Here is a 17,089-nt window from a genome sequence, read left to right as displayed (position 1 = left end):
TGGTGTGTAGATGGGGTAAGGTGGGGTTGGATGGTGGTGTGTAGGTGGGGTGGTATGGTGGTGTGTAGATGGGGTATGGTGGTGTATAGGTGGGGTTGTATGGTGGTGTGTAGATGGGGTAAGGTGGGGTTGGATGGTGGTGTGTAGGTGTGGTTGTATGGTGGGGTGTAGGTGGGGTGGTATGGTGGTGTGTAGATGGGGTTGTATGGTGGGGTGTAGATGGGGTAAGATGGGGTTGTATGGTGGCGTTGTATGGTGGGGTAAGGTGGGGTTGTATGGTGGTGTGTAGGTGGGGTTGTATGGTGGTGTGTAGATGTGGTGGTATGGTGGTGTGTAGGTGGGGTTGTATGGTGGGGTGTAGATGGGGTATGGTGGGGTAAGGTGGGGTTGTATGGTGGGGTGTAGGTGGGGTGGTATGGTGGTGTGTAGATGGGGTTGTATGGTGGTGTGTAGATGGGGTGGTATGGTGGTGTGTAGGTGGGGTTGTATGGTGGGGTGTAGGTGGGGTGGTATGGTGGTGTGTAGATGGGGTTGTATGGTGGGGTGTAGATGGGGTAAGGTGGGGTTGTATGGTGGGGTAAGGTGGGGTTGTATGGTGGGGTGTAGGTGGGGTGGTATGGTGGTGTGTAGATGGGGTATGGTGGTGTATAGGTGGGGTTGTATGGTGGTGTGTAGATGGGGTAAGGTGGGGTTGTATGGTGGTGTGTCGATGTGGTAAGGTGGGGTTGTATGGTAGGGTGTAGGTGGGGTTGTATGGTGGGGTGTAGATGTGGTAAGGTGGGGTTGTATGTTGGGGTGTAGGTGGGGTTGTATGGTGGTGTGTAGATGGGGTAAGGTGGGGTTGTATGGTGGTGTGTAGGTGGGGTTGTATGGTGGTGTGTAGGTGGGGTAAGGTGGGGTTGGATGGTAGTGTGTCGATGGGGTTGTATGTTGGTGTGTAGATGGGGTTGTATGGTGGTGTGTAGGTGGGGTAAGGTGGGATTTATGGTGGTGTGTAGGTGGGGTTGTATGGTGGTGTGTAGATGGGGTTGTATGGTTGTGTGTAGATGGGGTAAGGTGGGGTTGTATGGTGGGGTGTAGATGGGGTTGTATGGTGGGGTAAGGTGGGGTTGTATGGTGGTGTGTAGATGTGGTAAGGTGGGGTGGTATGGTGGGGTGTAGATGGGGTTGTATGGTGGTGTGTAGATGGGGTAAGGTGGGGTTGAATTGTGGTCTGTAGGTGGGGTTGTATGGTGGTGTGTAGATGGGGTTGTATGGTGGGGTGTAGGTGGGGTTGTATGTTGGGGTGTAGATGGGGTTGTATGGTGGGGTGTAGATGGGGTAATGTGGGGTTGAGTCAGCAGGGTAATAAGGGGCAGTGTGTCAGCAGGGTAATAAGGGGTAGTGTGTCAGCAGGGTAATAAGGGGTAGTGTGTCAGCAGGGTAATAAGGGGTAGTGTGTCAGCAGGGTAATAAGGGGTAGGGTGTCAGCAGGGTAATAAGGGGTAGGGTGTCAGCAGGGTAATAAGGGGTAGGGTGTCAGCAGGGTAATAAGGGGTAGTGTGTCAGCAGGGTAATAAGGGGTAATAAGGGGTAGGGTGTCAGCAGGGTAATAAGGGGTAGGGTGTCAGCAGGGTAATAAGGGGTAGTGTGTCAGCAGGGTAATAAGGGGTAGTGTGTCAGCAGGGTAATAAGGGGTAGGGTGTCAGCAGGGTAATAAGGGGTAGGGTGTCAGCAGGGTAATAAGGGGTAGGGTGTCAGCAGGGTAATAAGGGGCAGTGTGTCAGCAGGGTAATAAGGGGTAGGGTGTCAGCAGGGTAATAAGGGGTAGGGTGTCAGCAGGGTAATAAGGGGTAGGGTGTCAAGCAGGGTAATAAGGGGTAGTGTGTCAGCAGGGTAATAAGGGGTAGTGTGTCAGCAGGGTACTAAGGGGTAGTGTGTCAGCAGGGTAATAAGGGGTAGGGTGTCAGCAGGGTAATAAGGGGTAGTGTGTCAGCAGGGTAATAAGGGGTAGTGTGTCAGCAGGGTAATAAGGGGTAGGGTGTCAGCAGGGTAATAAGGGGTAATAAGGGATGTGTGTCAGCAGGGTAATAAGGGGTAGGGTGTCAGCAGGGTAATAAGGGGTAGGGTGTCAGCAGGGTAATAAGGGGTAGTGTGTCAGCAGGGTAATAAGGGGTAGGGTGTCAGCAGGGTAATAAGGGGTAGTGTGTCAGCAGGGTAATAAGGGGTAGGGTGTCAGCAGGGTAATACAGGATGGGTGTCAGCAGGGTAATAAGGGGTAGTGTGTCAGCAGGGTAATAAGGGGTAGGGTGTCAGCAGGGTAATAAGGGGTAGGGTGTCAGCAGGGTAGTAAGGGGTAGTGTGTCAGCTGGGTAATAAGGGGTAGTGTGTCAGCAGGGTAATAAGGGGTATTGTGTCAGCTGGGTAATAAGGGGTAGTGTGTCAGCAGGGTAATAAGGGGTAACAAGGGATGTGTGTCAGCAGGGTAATAAGGGGTAGGGTGTCAGCAGGGTAATAAGGGGTAGTGTGTCAGCAGGGTAATAAGGGGTAGGGTGTCAGCAGGGTAATAAGGGGTAGTGTGTCAGCAGGGTAATAAGGGGTAGGGTGTCAGCAGGGTAATAAGGGGTAGGGTGTCAGCAGGGTAATAAGGGGTAATAAGGGATGTGTCAGCAGGGTAATAAGGGGTATGTGTGTCAGCAGGGTAATAAGGGGTAGGGTGTCAGCAGGGTAATAAGGGGTAGGGTGTCAGCAGGGTAGTAAGGGGTAGTGTGTCAGCTGGGTAATAAGGGGTAGTGTGTCAGCAGGGTAATAAGGGGTAGTGTGTCAGCAGGGTAATAAGGGGTAGTGTGTCAGCAGGGTAATAAGGGGTAGTGTGTCAGCAGGGTAATAAGGGGAGTGTGTCAGCAGGGTACTAAGGGGTAGTGTGTCAGCAGGGTAATAATGGGTAGTGTGTCAGCAGGGTAATAATGGGTAGTGTGTCAGCAGGTGGTGATAAAAGGGGTTGATCGCATTGTCTTTGTTTGTTTGTTTGTGTGTGTGTTTGTGTGTGTCCATGTGTTTTTGTGTGTGTGTGTCAGGTTCTCGGGGCTCTGAGTCCAGTCCCCACGGCTCTCCCACACTTGGCCAGCAGGGCGGCTCCAGCGAGGATGTCTGGGTTCTCCGGAAGCCCCTCGCAGGTACGAGGGTGTGTTGTTGTGTTTGTGTATTGGTGTGAGTGTGTTTGTGTGCAGTTGTGTGTGTTATTAATTAATATAGTTCATTACTATAGTTAATTAAGTTAGTTAATATAGTTAATTAATATAGTTAATTAATATAGTTAATTAATATAGTTAGTTAATATAGTTAATTAATATAGTTAATATAGTTAATTAATATAGTCCATTAATATAGGTAATGTAGTTCATTAATATAGTTAAATAATATAGTTAGTTAATATAGTGAATATAGTTCATTAATATAGTTAATTAATATAGTTAATTAATATAGTTAATTAATATAGTTAGTTAATATAGTTAATTAATATAGTTAGTTAATATAGTTAGTTAATATAGTTAATTAATATAGTTAATATAGTTAATTAATATACTTAGTTAATATAGTTAATTAGTATAGTTAATAAATATAGTTAATTAATATAGTTAATATAGTCAATTAATATTGTTAATTAATATAGTTCATTAATATAGTTCATTAATATAGTTCATTAATATAGTTAATATAGTCAATTAATATAGTTTATTAATATAGTTAATTAATATAGTTCATTGATATAGTTCATATAGTTAATTAATATAGTTCATTGATATAGTTAATTAATATAGTTAATTAATACAGTTCATTAATATAGTTAATATAGTTCATTAATATAGTTAATTGATATAGTTAATTAATATAGTTAATTAATACAGTTCATTAATATAGTTAATTAATCCAGTTCATTAATATAGTTAATATAGTAAATTAATATAGTTCATTGATATAGTTAATTAATATAGTTCATTTATATAGTTCATTAATATGGTTAATATAGTCAATTAATATAGTTCATTTATATAGTGTATTAATATAGTTCATTACTATAGTTCATTGATATAGTTCATTAATATAGTTAATATATTTAATTAATATAGTTCATTAATATAGTTCATTGATATAGGTCATTAATATAGTTCATTAATATAGTTCATTAATATAGTTCATTAATATAGTTAATATAGTTAATTAATATAGTTAATTAATTTAGTTCATTGATATAGGTCATTAATATAGTTCATTAATATAGTTCATTGATATAGTTCATTAATACAGTTCATTAATATTGTTAATATAGTCAATGAATAGTTCATTTATAAATATAAGTGAATATTTGAACATGTGTGTAATGGAATATGGTGCCATCAGAAAGTATTCAAAGCCCCTCGACTTATTCCACATATTTGATGTTACAGCCTGAATTCAGAATGGATTAAAGATGTGTTTTCTCACCCATCTCCACACGATACCCCATAATTACAAATTATTATTCAACATAAAATACAGAAATATCTCATTTACAAATTTGTTCACACTCCGGAGTCAATACTGTGAGTCTTTCTGGGTAAGACCCTGAGTCAATACTGTGAGTCTTTCTGGGTAAGACCCTGAGTCAATACTGTGAGTCTTTCTGGGTAAGACCCTGAGTCAATACTGTGAGTCTTTCTGGGTAAGACCCTGAGTCAATACTGTGAGTCTTTCTGGGTAAGACCCTGAGTCAATACTGTGAGTCTTTCTGGGTAAGACCCTGAGTCAATGCTGTGAGTCTTTCTGGGTAAGACCCTGAGTCAATACTGTGAGTCTTTCTGGGTAAGACCCTGAGTCAATACTGGTTAGAATCACCTTTGACAGCGATTACAGCTGTGAGTCTCTCTGGGTAAATCTCTAAGAGCTTTGCACACCTGCATTGTACAACATCTGCCCATTATTATGATCAAAATTCTTTAAACTCTGTCAAATTGGTTGTTGATCATTGCTAGACAACCATTTTCAAGTCTTGCCATAGATTTTCAAGCAGATTTAAGTCAAAACCTGCAACTCAGGAACATTCTCTGTCTTCTTGGTAAGCAACTCTGGTGTAGATTTGGCCTTCTGTTTTAGGCCGTTGTCCTGCTAAAAGGTGAATTCCTCTCCCTTTGTCTGGTGGAAATCAGTCTTAACCATGTGTTCAAAACGAATGGAGGACCAAGGCACTCTTCAGATAATTCATTAAAACGCCTTTATTTATTTTTTACCTTTATTTAACTAGGCAAGTCGGTTAAGAACACATTTTTTTTCCACAATGGCGGCCTACCGGAGGACAGTGGGTTAAATGCCTTGGTCAGGGGTAGAATGACAGATTTTTACCTCGTCAGCTCGGGGATTCAATCTTGCAACCTTATGGTTATTGGCCCAATGCTCTAACCACTAGGTTACTGGCCCAATGCTCTAACCACTAGGTTACTGGCCCAATGCTCTAACCACTAGGTTACTGGCCCAATGCTCTAACCACTAGGTTACTGGCCCAATGCTCTAACCACTAGGTTACTGGCCCAATGCTCTAACCACTATGCTACCTGCCTATTTATATGGCATGGTCAATGGAAACCAAGTTGAAAAACTCTGACGCGTTTCGGATACCTGTGCTTAGTTCCATTACGTTTCTTTTTCATCCTGAAAAACTCCCCAGTCCTTAACGATTACAAGCATACCCATAACATGATGCAGCCACCACCTATGCTTGAAAATATGGAGAGTGAAACTCAGTAATGCGTTGTATTATCAGGTTCGAAGGTAAGACCCAGATGCAGACTGTGTTGGAGTAACAATATTTATTACAGCAACAGGGCAAACGACAGGTCAAGGCAGGCAGGGGTCGATAACCAGAGTAGTGGGGGAAAGGTGCAGGACGGCAGGTAGGCTCAGGGTCGGGTCAGGGGCAAGCAGAGTGGTCAGGCAGGCGGGCTCAGAGACAGGACAGGCAAGTGTCAAAACCAGGAGGATGAGAAAAAGATAGACTGGGGGGGAAGCAGGAGCTGAGACTAAACGCTGGTTGAGTATTGTGGAGTAACTACAATGTTGTTGACACATCCTCAGTTTTCTATCACTGTAACTGTTTTAAAGTCACCATTGGCCTCATGATGAAATCCCTTCCCCTCCAGCAACTGAGTTAGGAAGGACGCCTGTATCTTTGTAGTGACTGGGTGTATTGATACACCATCCAAAATGTAATTAATACCATGCTCAAAGGGATATTCAATGTCTACTTTTTTGGTGTGTCTGAGGGGTGCTTTACCTGGTTCATTGCGCTCTAGCAACTCCTTGTGGCGGGCCAGGTGCTTGCAGGCTGACTCCAGTCGTCAATTGAACGGTGTTTCCTCCGACATATTGGAGCAGCTGGCTTCTGTGTTAAGTGGGCGGGTGTTAAGAAGCGCGGTTTGGCGGGTCATGTTTCAGAGGACGCATGACTCGACCTCCGCTTCTCCAGAGCCTGCGATGAGTGATGAGAAAATATCACAATTGTGAGGAAAAGGGGGTAAAAAAAAGATATACAAAAATGATGTAATCCATTTAAAATTCAGGCTGAAACAAAACAAAATGTGGAGGAAGTCAAGGGGTGTGAATACTTTCTGAAGGCACCGTATTTCTGTGCCTGTGTGCATAATAGATGACGTTGATCATAGCATGATTACTATCAGAAATAAGAGAGGTCCTAGAATAGAACCATGAGGAACACCACATTCTATATATTCCTAGAATAGAACCCTGATCAACACCATATTCTATCTATTCCTAGAATAGAACCATGAGGAACACCACATTCTATCTGTTCCTAGAATAGAACCCTGAGGAACACCACATTCTGTCTATATATTCCTAGAATAGAACCCCTGAGGAACACAACATTATATCTAAACCTGTGTGTGTGTGTGTGTGTGTGTGTGTGTGTGTGCGTGTGCGTGTGCGTGCGTGCGTGCATGCACATTTGTGGATGTGTGTAGGTGGTGACCGTAGCAGCAGTGTGGGTAGTCTGGGTAGCGTTCGTTCCCTCGGCAGCGTCCAGAGTTCTGGAAATACACAACACGCCCTGAATACGCCTCCTCCGCCTGCCACAGCACACGCTACTAACACGCCAGCTAGCAGCCTGAACACACACGGCCTCAACGCTCCCGGGCTCCACGCGCAGTCGGAGGGAGTCAAGGTGGGTGTCAGTCTTCCTCTGATTGACAGACGAACTAAGCCTGTCTCTGGTGTGTGTGTGTTTCAGGTTTGTGTGTGTGTGTGTGTGTTTCAGATGTGTGTTTGTGCTAACTTGTTCTTCAATTCTGATCCACAAATTGACTAAGCTCTTGTGCATGTGTGTGTTTATGTTTAGCTCCTAGCCACAGTGATGTCCCAGTCAATAAAGGCAAAGGAGCATCTGTTGGAGCAGTCCAAGTCTGTGGAGCAGGCAGCAGGTACCCAGAATAATATTACTGTAATATTAATAACAACTATAATAATAGTAACAGGACCAGTCCAGGTCTGTGGAGCAGGCAGCAGGTACCCAGAATAATATTACTGTAATATTTGTAACGAGTTTCTTCTAACTCCTCCTCTGACGAAGAGGTGGAACAATGCAGCGTGGTTAGTTAGATACATCTTTAATGAAGATGAAACACGAACAATACAAAAACAACAAACGTGGAAAACCGAAACAGCCCTATCTGGAGCAACAAACACAGAGACAGGAACAATCACCCACAAACACACAGTGAAACCCAGGCTACCTAAATATGGTTCCCAATCAGAGACAATGACTAACACCTGCCTCTGATTGAGAACCATATCAGGCCAGACATAGAAATAGACAAACAAGACATCCAACATAGAATGCCCACTCAGATCACACCCTGACCAACCAAAACATAGAAACATACAAATAAACTATGGTCAGGGTGTGACAGTACAACCCCTCAAGGTGCGGACTCCGGCCGCAAAACCTGAACCTATCGGGAGGGTCTGGGTGGGCATCTGTCCGCGGTGGCGGCTCCGGTGCTGGACGTGGCCCCCACTTCACCGTAGTCCTCCCCCACCTTGTCCGCTTCCGTGACCTCCTAGCCACGGCAACCCTACTAAATAACACGGGACAGAGGGGCAGCTCGGGACAGAGGGGCAGCTCGGGACAGAGGGGCAGCTCGGGACAGAGGGGCAGCTCGGGACAGAGGGGCAGCTCGGGACTGAGGGGCAGCTCGGGACTGAGGGGCAGCTCGGGACTGAGGAGCAGCTCGGGACAGAGAGGGGCAGCTCGGGACAGGGGCAGCTCAGCACTGAGAGGCAGCTCAGCACTGAGGGGAAGCTCAGCACTGAGGGGAAGCTCAGCACTGTGGGGAAGCTCGGGGCTGAGAGGAAGCCCGGGGCTGAGAGGAAGCCCAGCACTGAGAGGAAGCCCAGTACCAAGAGGAAGTTCAGCCAGGCAGTTGAATCCAGCAGATCCTGGCTGCCTGGCAGTTCTGGCAGATCCTGGCTGACTGACGAATCTGGAAGAGTCTGGTTGGCTGGCGGATCTGGAAGAGTCTGGTTGACTAGCAGATATGGTAGAATCTGGTTGACTGGCAGATCTGGAAGAGTCTGGCTGACCGGCAGATCTGGAAGAGTCCGGCTGACTGGCAGATCTGGAAGAGTCTGGCTGACTGGCAGATCTGGAAGAGTCTGGCTGACTGGCAGATCTGGAAGAGTCTGGCTGACTGGCAGATCTGGAAGAGTCTGGCTGACTGGCAGATCTGGAAGACTCTGGCTGACTAGCAGATCTGGAAGAGTCTGGTTGACTGGCAGATCTGGAAGAGTCTGGTTGACTGGCAGATCTGGAAGAGTCTGGTTGACTGGTAGATCCTGGCAGACTGACGGCTCTGGCTGCTCCATGCTGACTGACAGCTCTGGCTGCTTCATGCTGACTGGCGGCTCTGGCTGCTCCATGCTGACTGGCGGCTCTGGCTGCTCCATGCAGATTGGCAGCTCTTGCGGCTTCTTGCAGACTGGCAGCTCTGGCTGCTCCATGCAGACTACCAGCTCTGGCAGCTCCCTGCAGACTGGCAGCTCCTTGCAGACTGACAGCTCCTTGCAGACTGGCAGCTCCTTGCAGACTGGCAGCTCCATGCAGACTGGCAGCTCCATGCAGACTGGCAGCTCCGGCTGCTCCATGCAGACTGACATCTCTGGCTGCTCCATGCAGACTGACAGCTCTGGCTGCTCTATTACTGACAGCTCTGGCTGCTCCATGCAGACTGGCAGCTCTGGCTGCGCTAAACGGGCAGGAGACTCCGGCAACGCTGTAGGCGGAAGGCTCTGGCAGCGCTAAACAGGCGGGAGACTCCAACAGCGCAGGAGAGGAGGAAGGCCCTGGCTGCGCTGAACAGGCGGGAGACTCCGGCAGCGCAGGAGAGGAGAAAGGCTCCGGCAGCGCTGGAGAGGCGAGGCGCACAGTAGGTCTGATGCGTGGTGCTGGCACTGGTGGTACTGGGCCGAGGACACGCACAGCAAGCCTGGTGTGGGGAGCTGTCACCGGAGGGCTGGGGTGTGGAGGTGGTACTGGGTAGACCGGACCGTGCAGGCGCACTGGAGCTCTTGAGCACCGAGCCTGCCCAACCTTACCTGGTTGAATACTCCCGGTCGCTCTGCCAGTGCGGCATGGTGGAATAGCCCGCACTGTGCTATGCAGGCGAACCGGGGACACCAAGCGTATGGCTGGTGCCATGTAAGCCGGCCCAAGGAGACGCACTGGGGACCAGATGCGTAGTGTCGGCTTCATGGCATTTGGCTCGGCAGCTCAATCTAGCCCGGCCAATAAGCTGGAATAGAACGCACTGGGCTATGCACCCGCACTGGAGACACCGTGCGCACCACAGCATAACACGGTGCCTGCCCGGTCTCTCTAGCCCCCCGGTAAGCACAGAAAGTTTGCGCAGGTCTCCTACCTGGCGTAGCCATACTCCTGTAATATTAAAGAAATTTTTGGGGCTGACTCTCGGGCTTCCAACCGCGTCGCCGTGCTGGCTCTTCAAACCAGCGCCTCTCCGCTTTCGTCACCTCCAGTTCTTCCATGGGACGGCGATATTCTCCAGGCTGTGCCTAGGGTCCTTTTCCGTCCAATATCTCCTCCCAAGTCCAGAAGTCCTGTGATCGCTGCTCCTGCTGCCGCTGCTTGTCACCACGCCGCTTGGTCCTGTTGTGGTGGGTGATTCTGTAACGAGTTTCTTCTAACTCCTCCTCTGACGAAGAGGTGGAACAAGGATCGGACCAAAATGCAGCATGGTTAGTTAGGTACATCTTTAATGAAGATGAAACATGAACAATACAAAAACAACAAACGTGGAAAACCGAAACAGCCCTATCTGGTGCAACAAACACAGAGACAGGAACAATCACCCACAAACACACAGTGAAACCCAGGCTACCTAAATAAGGTTCCCAATCAGAGACAATGACTAACACCTGCCTCTGATTGAGAACCCTATCAGGCCAGACATAGAAATAGACAAACAAGACATCCAACATAGAATGCCCACTCAGATCACACCCTGACCAACCAAAACATAGAAACATACAAATAAACTATGGTCAGGGTGTGAAAATATTAAGAACAACTGTAATAATAGTAACAGGACCAGTCCAGGTCTGTGGAGCAGGCAGCAGGTACCCAGAATAATATTACTGTAATATTAATAACAACTATAATAATAGTAACAGGACCAGTCCAGGTCTGTGGAGCAGGCAGCAGGTACCCAGAATAATATTACTGTAATATTAATAACAACTATAATAATAGTAACAGGACCAGTCCAGGTCTGTGGAGCAGGCAGCAGGTACCCAGAATAATATTACTGTAATATTAATAACAACTATAATAATAGTAACAGGACCAGTCCAGGTCTGTGGAGCAGGCAGCAGGTACCCAGAATAATATTACTGTAATATTAATAACAACTATAATAATAGTAACAGGACCAGTCCAGGTCTGTGGAGCAGGCAGCAGGTACCCAGAATAATATTACTGTAATATTAATAACAACTATAATAATAGTAACAGGACCAGTCCAGGTCTGTGGAGCAGGCAGCAGGTACCCAGAATAATATTACTGTAATATTAATAACAACTATAATAATAGTAACAGGACCAGTCCAGGTCTGTGGAGCAGGCAGCAGGTACCCAGAATAATATTACTGTAATATTAATAACAACTATAATAATAGTAACAGGACCAGTCCAGGTCTGTGGAGCAGGCAGCAGGTACCCAGAATAATATTACTGTAATATTAATAACAACTATAATAATAGTAACAGGACCAGTCCAGGTCTGTGGAGCAGGCAGCAGGTACCCAGAATAATATTACTGTAATATTAATAACAACTATAATAATAGTAACAGGACCAGTCCAGGTCTGTGGAGCAGGCAGCAGGTACCCAGAATAATATTACTGTAATATTAATAACAACTATAATAATAGTAACAGGACCAGTCCAGGTCTGTGGAGCAGGCAGCAGGTACCCAGAATAATATTACTGTAATATTAATAACAACTATAATAATAGTAACAGGACCAGTCCAGGTCTGTGGAGCAGGCAGCAGGTACCCAGAATAATATTACTGTAATATTAATAACAACTATAATAATAGTAACAGGACCAGTCCAGGTCTGTGGAGCAGGCAGCAGGTACCCAGAATAATATTACTGTAATATTAATAACAACTATAATAATAGTAACAGGACCAGTCCAGGTCTGTGGAGCAGGCAGCAGGTACCCAGAATAATATTACTGTAATATTAATAACAACTATAATAATAGTAACAGGACCAGTCCAGGTCTGTGGAGCAGGCAGCAGGTACCCAAAATAATATTACTGTAATATTAATAACAACTATAATAATAGTAACAGGACCAGTCCAGGTCTGTGGAGCAGGCAGCAGGTACCCAGAATAATATTACTGTAATATTTGTAACGAGTTTCTTCTAACTCCTCCTCTGACTGAAGGGTGGAACAATGCAGCGTGGTTAGTTAGATACATCTTTAATGAAGATGAAACACGAACAATACAAAAACAACAAACGTGGAAAACCGAAACAGCCCTATCTGGAGCAACAAACACAGAGACAGGAACAATCACCCACAAACACACAGTGAAACCCAGGCTACCTAAATATGGTTCCCAATCAGAGACAATGACTAACACCTGCCTCTGATTGAGAACCATATCAGGCCAGACATAGAAACAAACAAACAAGACATCCAACATAGAATGCCCACTCAGATCACACCCTGACCAACCAAAACATAGAAACATACAAATAAACTATGGTCAGGGTGTGAAAATATTAAGAACAACTGTAATAATAGTAACAGGACCAGTCCAGGTCTGTGGAGCAGGCAGCAGGTACCCAGAATAATATTACTGTAATATTAATAACAACTATAATAATAGTAACAGGACCAGTCCAGGTCTGTGGAGCAGGCAGAGGTACCCAGAATAATATTACTGTAATATTAATAACAACTATAATAATAGTAACAGGACCAGTCCAGGTCTGTGAAGCAGGCAGCAGGTACCCAGAATAATATTACTGTAATATTAATAACAACTATAATAATAGTAACAGGACCAGTCCAGGTCTGTGGAGCAGGCAGCAGGTACCCAGAATAATATTACTGTAATATTAATAACAACTATAATAATAGTAACAGGACCAGTCCAGGTCTGTGGAGCAGGCAGCAGGTACCCAGAATAATATTACTGTAATATTAATAACAACTATAATAATAGTAACAGGACCAGTCCAGGTCTGTGGAGCAGGCAAACAGGTACCCAGAATAATACAAACACTGTAATATTAATAACAACTATAATAATAGTAACAGGACCAGTCCAGGTCTGTGGAGCAGGCAGCAGGTACCCAGAATAATATTACTGTAATATTAATAACAACTATAATAATAGTAACAGGACCAGTCCAGGTCTGTGGAGCAGGCAAAGGTACCCAGAATAATATTACTGTAATATTAATAACAACTATAATAATAGTAACAGGACCAGTCCAGGTCTGTGGAGCAGGCAGCAGGTACCCAGAATAATATTACTGTAATATTAGGCAGCAGTAGCAGGACTGTCTGACTTTCTAACTGACTGACTGACAGACTTTCTAACTGACTGACTGAATTTCTAACTGACTGTCTTTCTAACTGACTGACTGACTGTCTTTCTAACTGACCGACTTTCTAACTGACTGACTGACTTTCTAACTGACTGACTGACTGACTGACTTACTAACTGACTGACTGACTGACTTTCTAACTGACTGACTGACTTTCTAACTGACTGACTTTCCAACTGACTGACTGACTGACTTTCTAACTGACTGACTGACTTTCTAACTGACTGACTGACTTTATAACTGACTGACTTTCCAACTGACTGTCTGACTGACTTTCTAACTGACTTACTGACTTTCTAACTGACTGACTGATTGACTTTCTAACTGACTGACTGATTGACTTTCTAACTGACTGACTTTCTAACTTACTGACTGACTGACTTTCTAACTGACTGACTGACTTTTTAACTGACTGACTGACTTTCTAACTGACTGACTGACTGACTTTCTAACTGACTGACTGACTTTTCTAACTGACTGACTGACATTCTAACTGACTTTCTAACTGACTGACTGACTGACTGACTGATTGACTTTCTGACTGACTGACTGACAGACTTTCTACTGACTGACTGACGTTTTAACTGACTGACTGACTGACTTTCTAACTGACTGACTGATTGACTGACTTTCTAACTGACTGACTGACTGACTGACTGATTGACTTTCTGACTGACTGACTGACAGACTTTCTAACTGACTGATTGATTGACTGTCTAACTGACTGACTGTCTAACTGACTGACAGTCTAACTGACTGACTGACTGACTGACTTTCTGAGTTACTGTCTGACTGTCTAACTGTCTGACTGACTGTTTAACTGACTGTCTGACTGTCTAACTGACTGACTGTCTAACTGACTGACTGACTGTCTAACTGTCTGTCTAACTGACTGACTGTCTGACTGACTTTCTAACTGACTTACTGACTTTCTAACTGACTGACTGATTGACTTTCTAACTGACTGACTGATTGACTTTCTAACTGACTGACTTACTAACTGACTGACTGATTGACTTTCTAACTGACTGACTTTCTAACTGACTGACTTTCTAACTTACTAACTGACTGACTGACTTTCTAACTGACTGACTGACTTTCTACTGACTGGCTGGATGTCATAAGGTGAATTCACCAATTTGTAAGTCGCTCTGGATAAGAGCGTCTGCCAAATGACTTAAATGTAAATGTAAATGACTGACTTTTTAACTGACAGACTGACTAACTTTCTAACTGACTGACTGATTGACTGACTTTCCAACTGACAAACTGTCTAACTGACTGACTGACTGACAAACTTTCTAACTGACTGATTGACTGACTGTCTAACTGACTGACTGACTGTCTAACTGACTGACTGACTGACTGTTTAACTGACTGATTGACTGACTTTTTGAGTGACTGTCTGACTATCTAACTGATTGACTTTCTAACTTACTGACTGATTGACTTTTCTAACTGACTGTCTGACTGTCTAACTGACTGACTGACTTTCTACTGACTGACTGACTTTTTAACTGACTGACTGACTAACTTTCTAACTGACTGACTGATTGACTGACTGATTGACTTTCTGACTGACTGACTGACTGACGGACTTTCTAACTGACTGATTGACTGACTGACTGACTGACTGTCTAACTGACTGACTGTCTAACTGACTGTTTAACTGACTGACTGACTGACTGATTGACTTTCTGACTGTCTGACTGACGGACTTTCTAACTGACTGTTTAACTGACTGACTGAGTGACTGTCTGACTGTCTAACTGACTGACTGACTTTCTGACTGTCTGACTGACGGACTTTCTAACTGACTGATTGACTGACTGACTGACTGACTGTCTAACTGACTGACTGACTGTCTAACTGACTGTTTAACTGACTGACTGACTGACTTTCTGAGTGACTGTCTAACTGTCTGTCTAACTGACTGACTGACTAACTGACTGTCTAACTGACTGTCTGACTGTCTAACTGACTGTCTAACTGACTGACTGACTAACTGACTGACTGTCGAACTGACTGTCTAACTGACTGTCTGACTCACTGACTGACTGACTGACTGACTGACTGACTCACTGACTGACTGTCTAACTGACTGTCTAACTGACTGTCTAACTGACTGACTGACTGACTGACTGACTGTCTAACTGACTGTCTAACTGACTGTCTAACTGACTGACTGACTGTCTAACTGACTGACTGACTGACTGACTGACTGTCTAACTGACTGTCTAACTGACTGTCTAACTGACTGACTGACTGACTCACTGACTGACGGACTGACTGACTGACTCACTGACTGACTGTCTAACTGACTGTCTAACTGACTGACTGACTGTCTAACTGACTGACTGACTGACTGTCTAACTGACTGTCTAACTGACTGACTGACTGACTGTCTAACTGACTGTCTAACTGACTGACTGACTGTCTAACTGACTGACTGACTGTCTAACTGACTGACTGACTGTCTGACTGACTGACTGTCTAACTGACTGACTGACTGACTGACTGACTGTCTAACTGACTGACTGTCTGTGTTTCTTTTAGCTGCTGCTAAGAGTCCATCTGGTTGTCCTCCTCAAGAACAACGCTCCTTTGACTGACTGACTGACTGTCTAACTGACTGACTGACTGTCTAACTGACTGACTGACTGTCTAACTGACTGACTGTCTGACTGACTGTCTGTGTTTCTTTTAGCTGCTGCTAAGAGTCCATCTGGTTGTCCTCCTCAAGAACAACGCTCCTTTGACTGACTGACTGACTGTCTAACTGACTGACTGACTGTCTAACTGACTGACTGACTGTCTAACTGACTGACTGTCTGACTGACTGTCTGTGTTTCTTTTAGCTGCTGCTAAGAGTCCATCTGGTTGTCCTCCTCAAGACCAGCGCTCCTTTGATCGCAAGGCAGAGGCAGATGTGAAGGTGAGGTCTGTGTGTGTGTTTGTTTGTGTGTTCGGGCATGTGTGTGTGTGTGTGTGTGTGTGTGTGTGTGTGTGTGTGTGTGTGTGTGTGTGTGTGTGTGTGTGTGTGTGTGTGTGTGCATTTGTGTGTGTTGTCTCACTAGAGACAGATTTCTTTGCTGTTTCAGTTTATTGTTTCTGCTTCCTGAAGCTTCCCTCCATCATTCAGTGGCTTGGAATGTGTTGCTGTTCGCTGGACGTTGTTCTCAGGACGTATCACAGAGGAAGCCGTGGTTAACACCCCTACCGATAAGAGTCAGGACACCGTGGTTAACACCCCTACTCTAACAATAAGAGAGTCAGGACACCGTGGTTAACACCCCTACCGATAAGAGTCAGGACACCGTGGTTAACACCCCTACCGATAAGAGTCAGGACACCGTGGTTAACACCCCTACCGATAAGAGAGTCAGGACACCATGGTTAACACCCCTACCGATAAGAGAGTCAGGACACCATGGTTAACACCCCTACCGATAAGAGAGTCAGGACACCATGGTTAACACCCCTACCGATAAGAGAGTCAGGACACCGTGGTTAACACCCCTACCGATAAGAGAGTCAGGACACCATGGTTAACACCCCTACCGATAAGAGAGTCAGGACACCATGGTTAACACCCCTACCGATAAGAGAGTCAGGACACCATGGTTAACACCCCTACCGATAAGAGAGTCAGGACACCATGGTTAACACCCCTACCGATAAGAGAGTCAGGACACCATGGTTAACACCCCTACCGATAAGAGAGTCAGGACACCGTGGTTAACACCCCTACTCTAACAATAAGAGAGTCAGGACACCGTGGTTAACACCCCTACCGATAAGAGAGTCAGGACACCGAGGTTAACACCCCTACTCTAACAATAAGAGAGTCAGGACACCGTGGTTAACACCCCTACTCTAACAATAAGAGAGTCAGGACACCGTGGTTAACAC

The 17,089-nt window shown here is 45.1% G+C and overlaps 1 protein-coding gene across 1 annotated transcript in view; it reads left to right on the top strand.

Annotated features, from left to right (window-relative positions):
• LOC135525671 (caskin-1-like) overlaps window positions 1-17,089 on the top strand; it is a 109,038-nt gene that overhangs the window by 56,087 nt on the left and 35,862 nt on the right. The window contains 5 exon segments of the mRNA XM_064953438.1: window positions 3,057-3,155; window positions 6,993-7,186; window positions 7,259-7,291; window positions 7,367-7,448; window positions 16,036-16,112. Coding sequence (XP_064809510.1) covers window positions 3,057-3,155; window positions 6,993-7,186; window positions 7,259-7,291; window positions 7,367-7,448; window positions 16,036-16,112 — 485 coding nt within the window.

The sequence above is a fragment of the Oncorhynchus masou genome, chromosome 5 (assembly GCF_036934945.1).
Source record: "Oncorhynchus masou masou isolate Uvic2021 chromosome 5, UVic_Omas_1.1, whole genome shotgun sequence".
NCBI lineage: Eukaryota > Metazoa > Chordata > Actinopteri > Salmoniformes > Salmonidae > Oncorhynchus > Oncorhynchus masou.
Note: the sequence above shows the minus strand (reverse complement) of the source record. Positions and strands in the feature narration are given on the sequence as shown.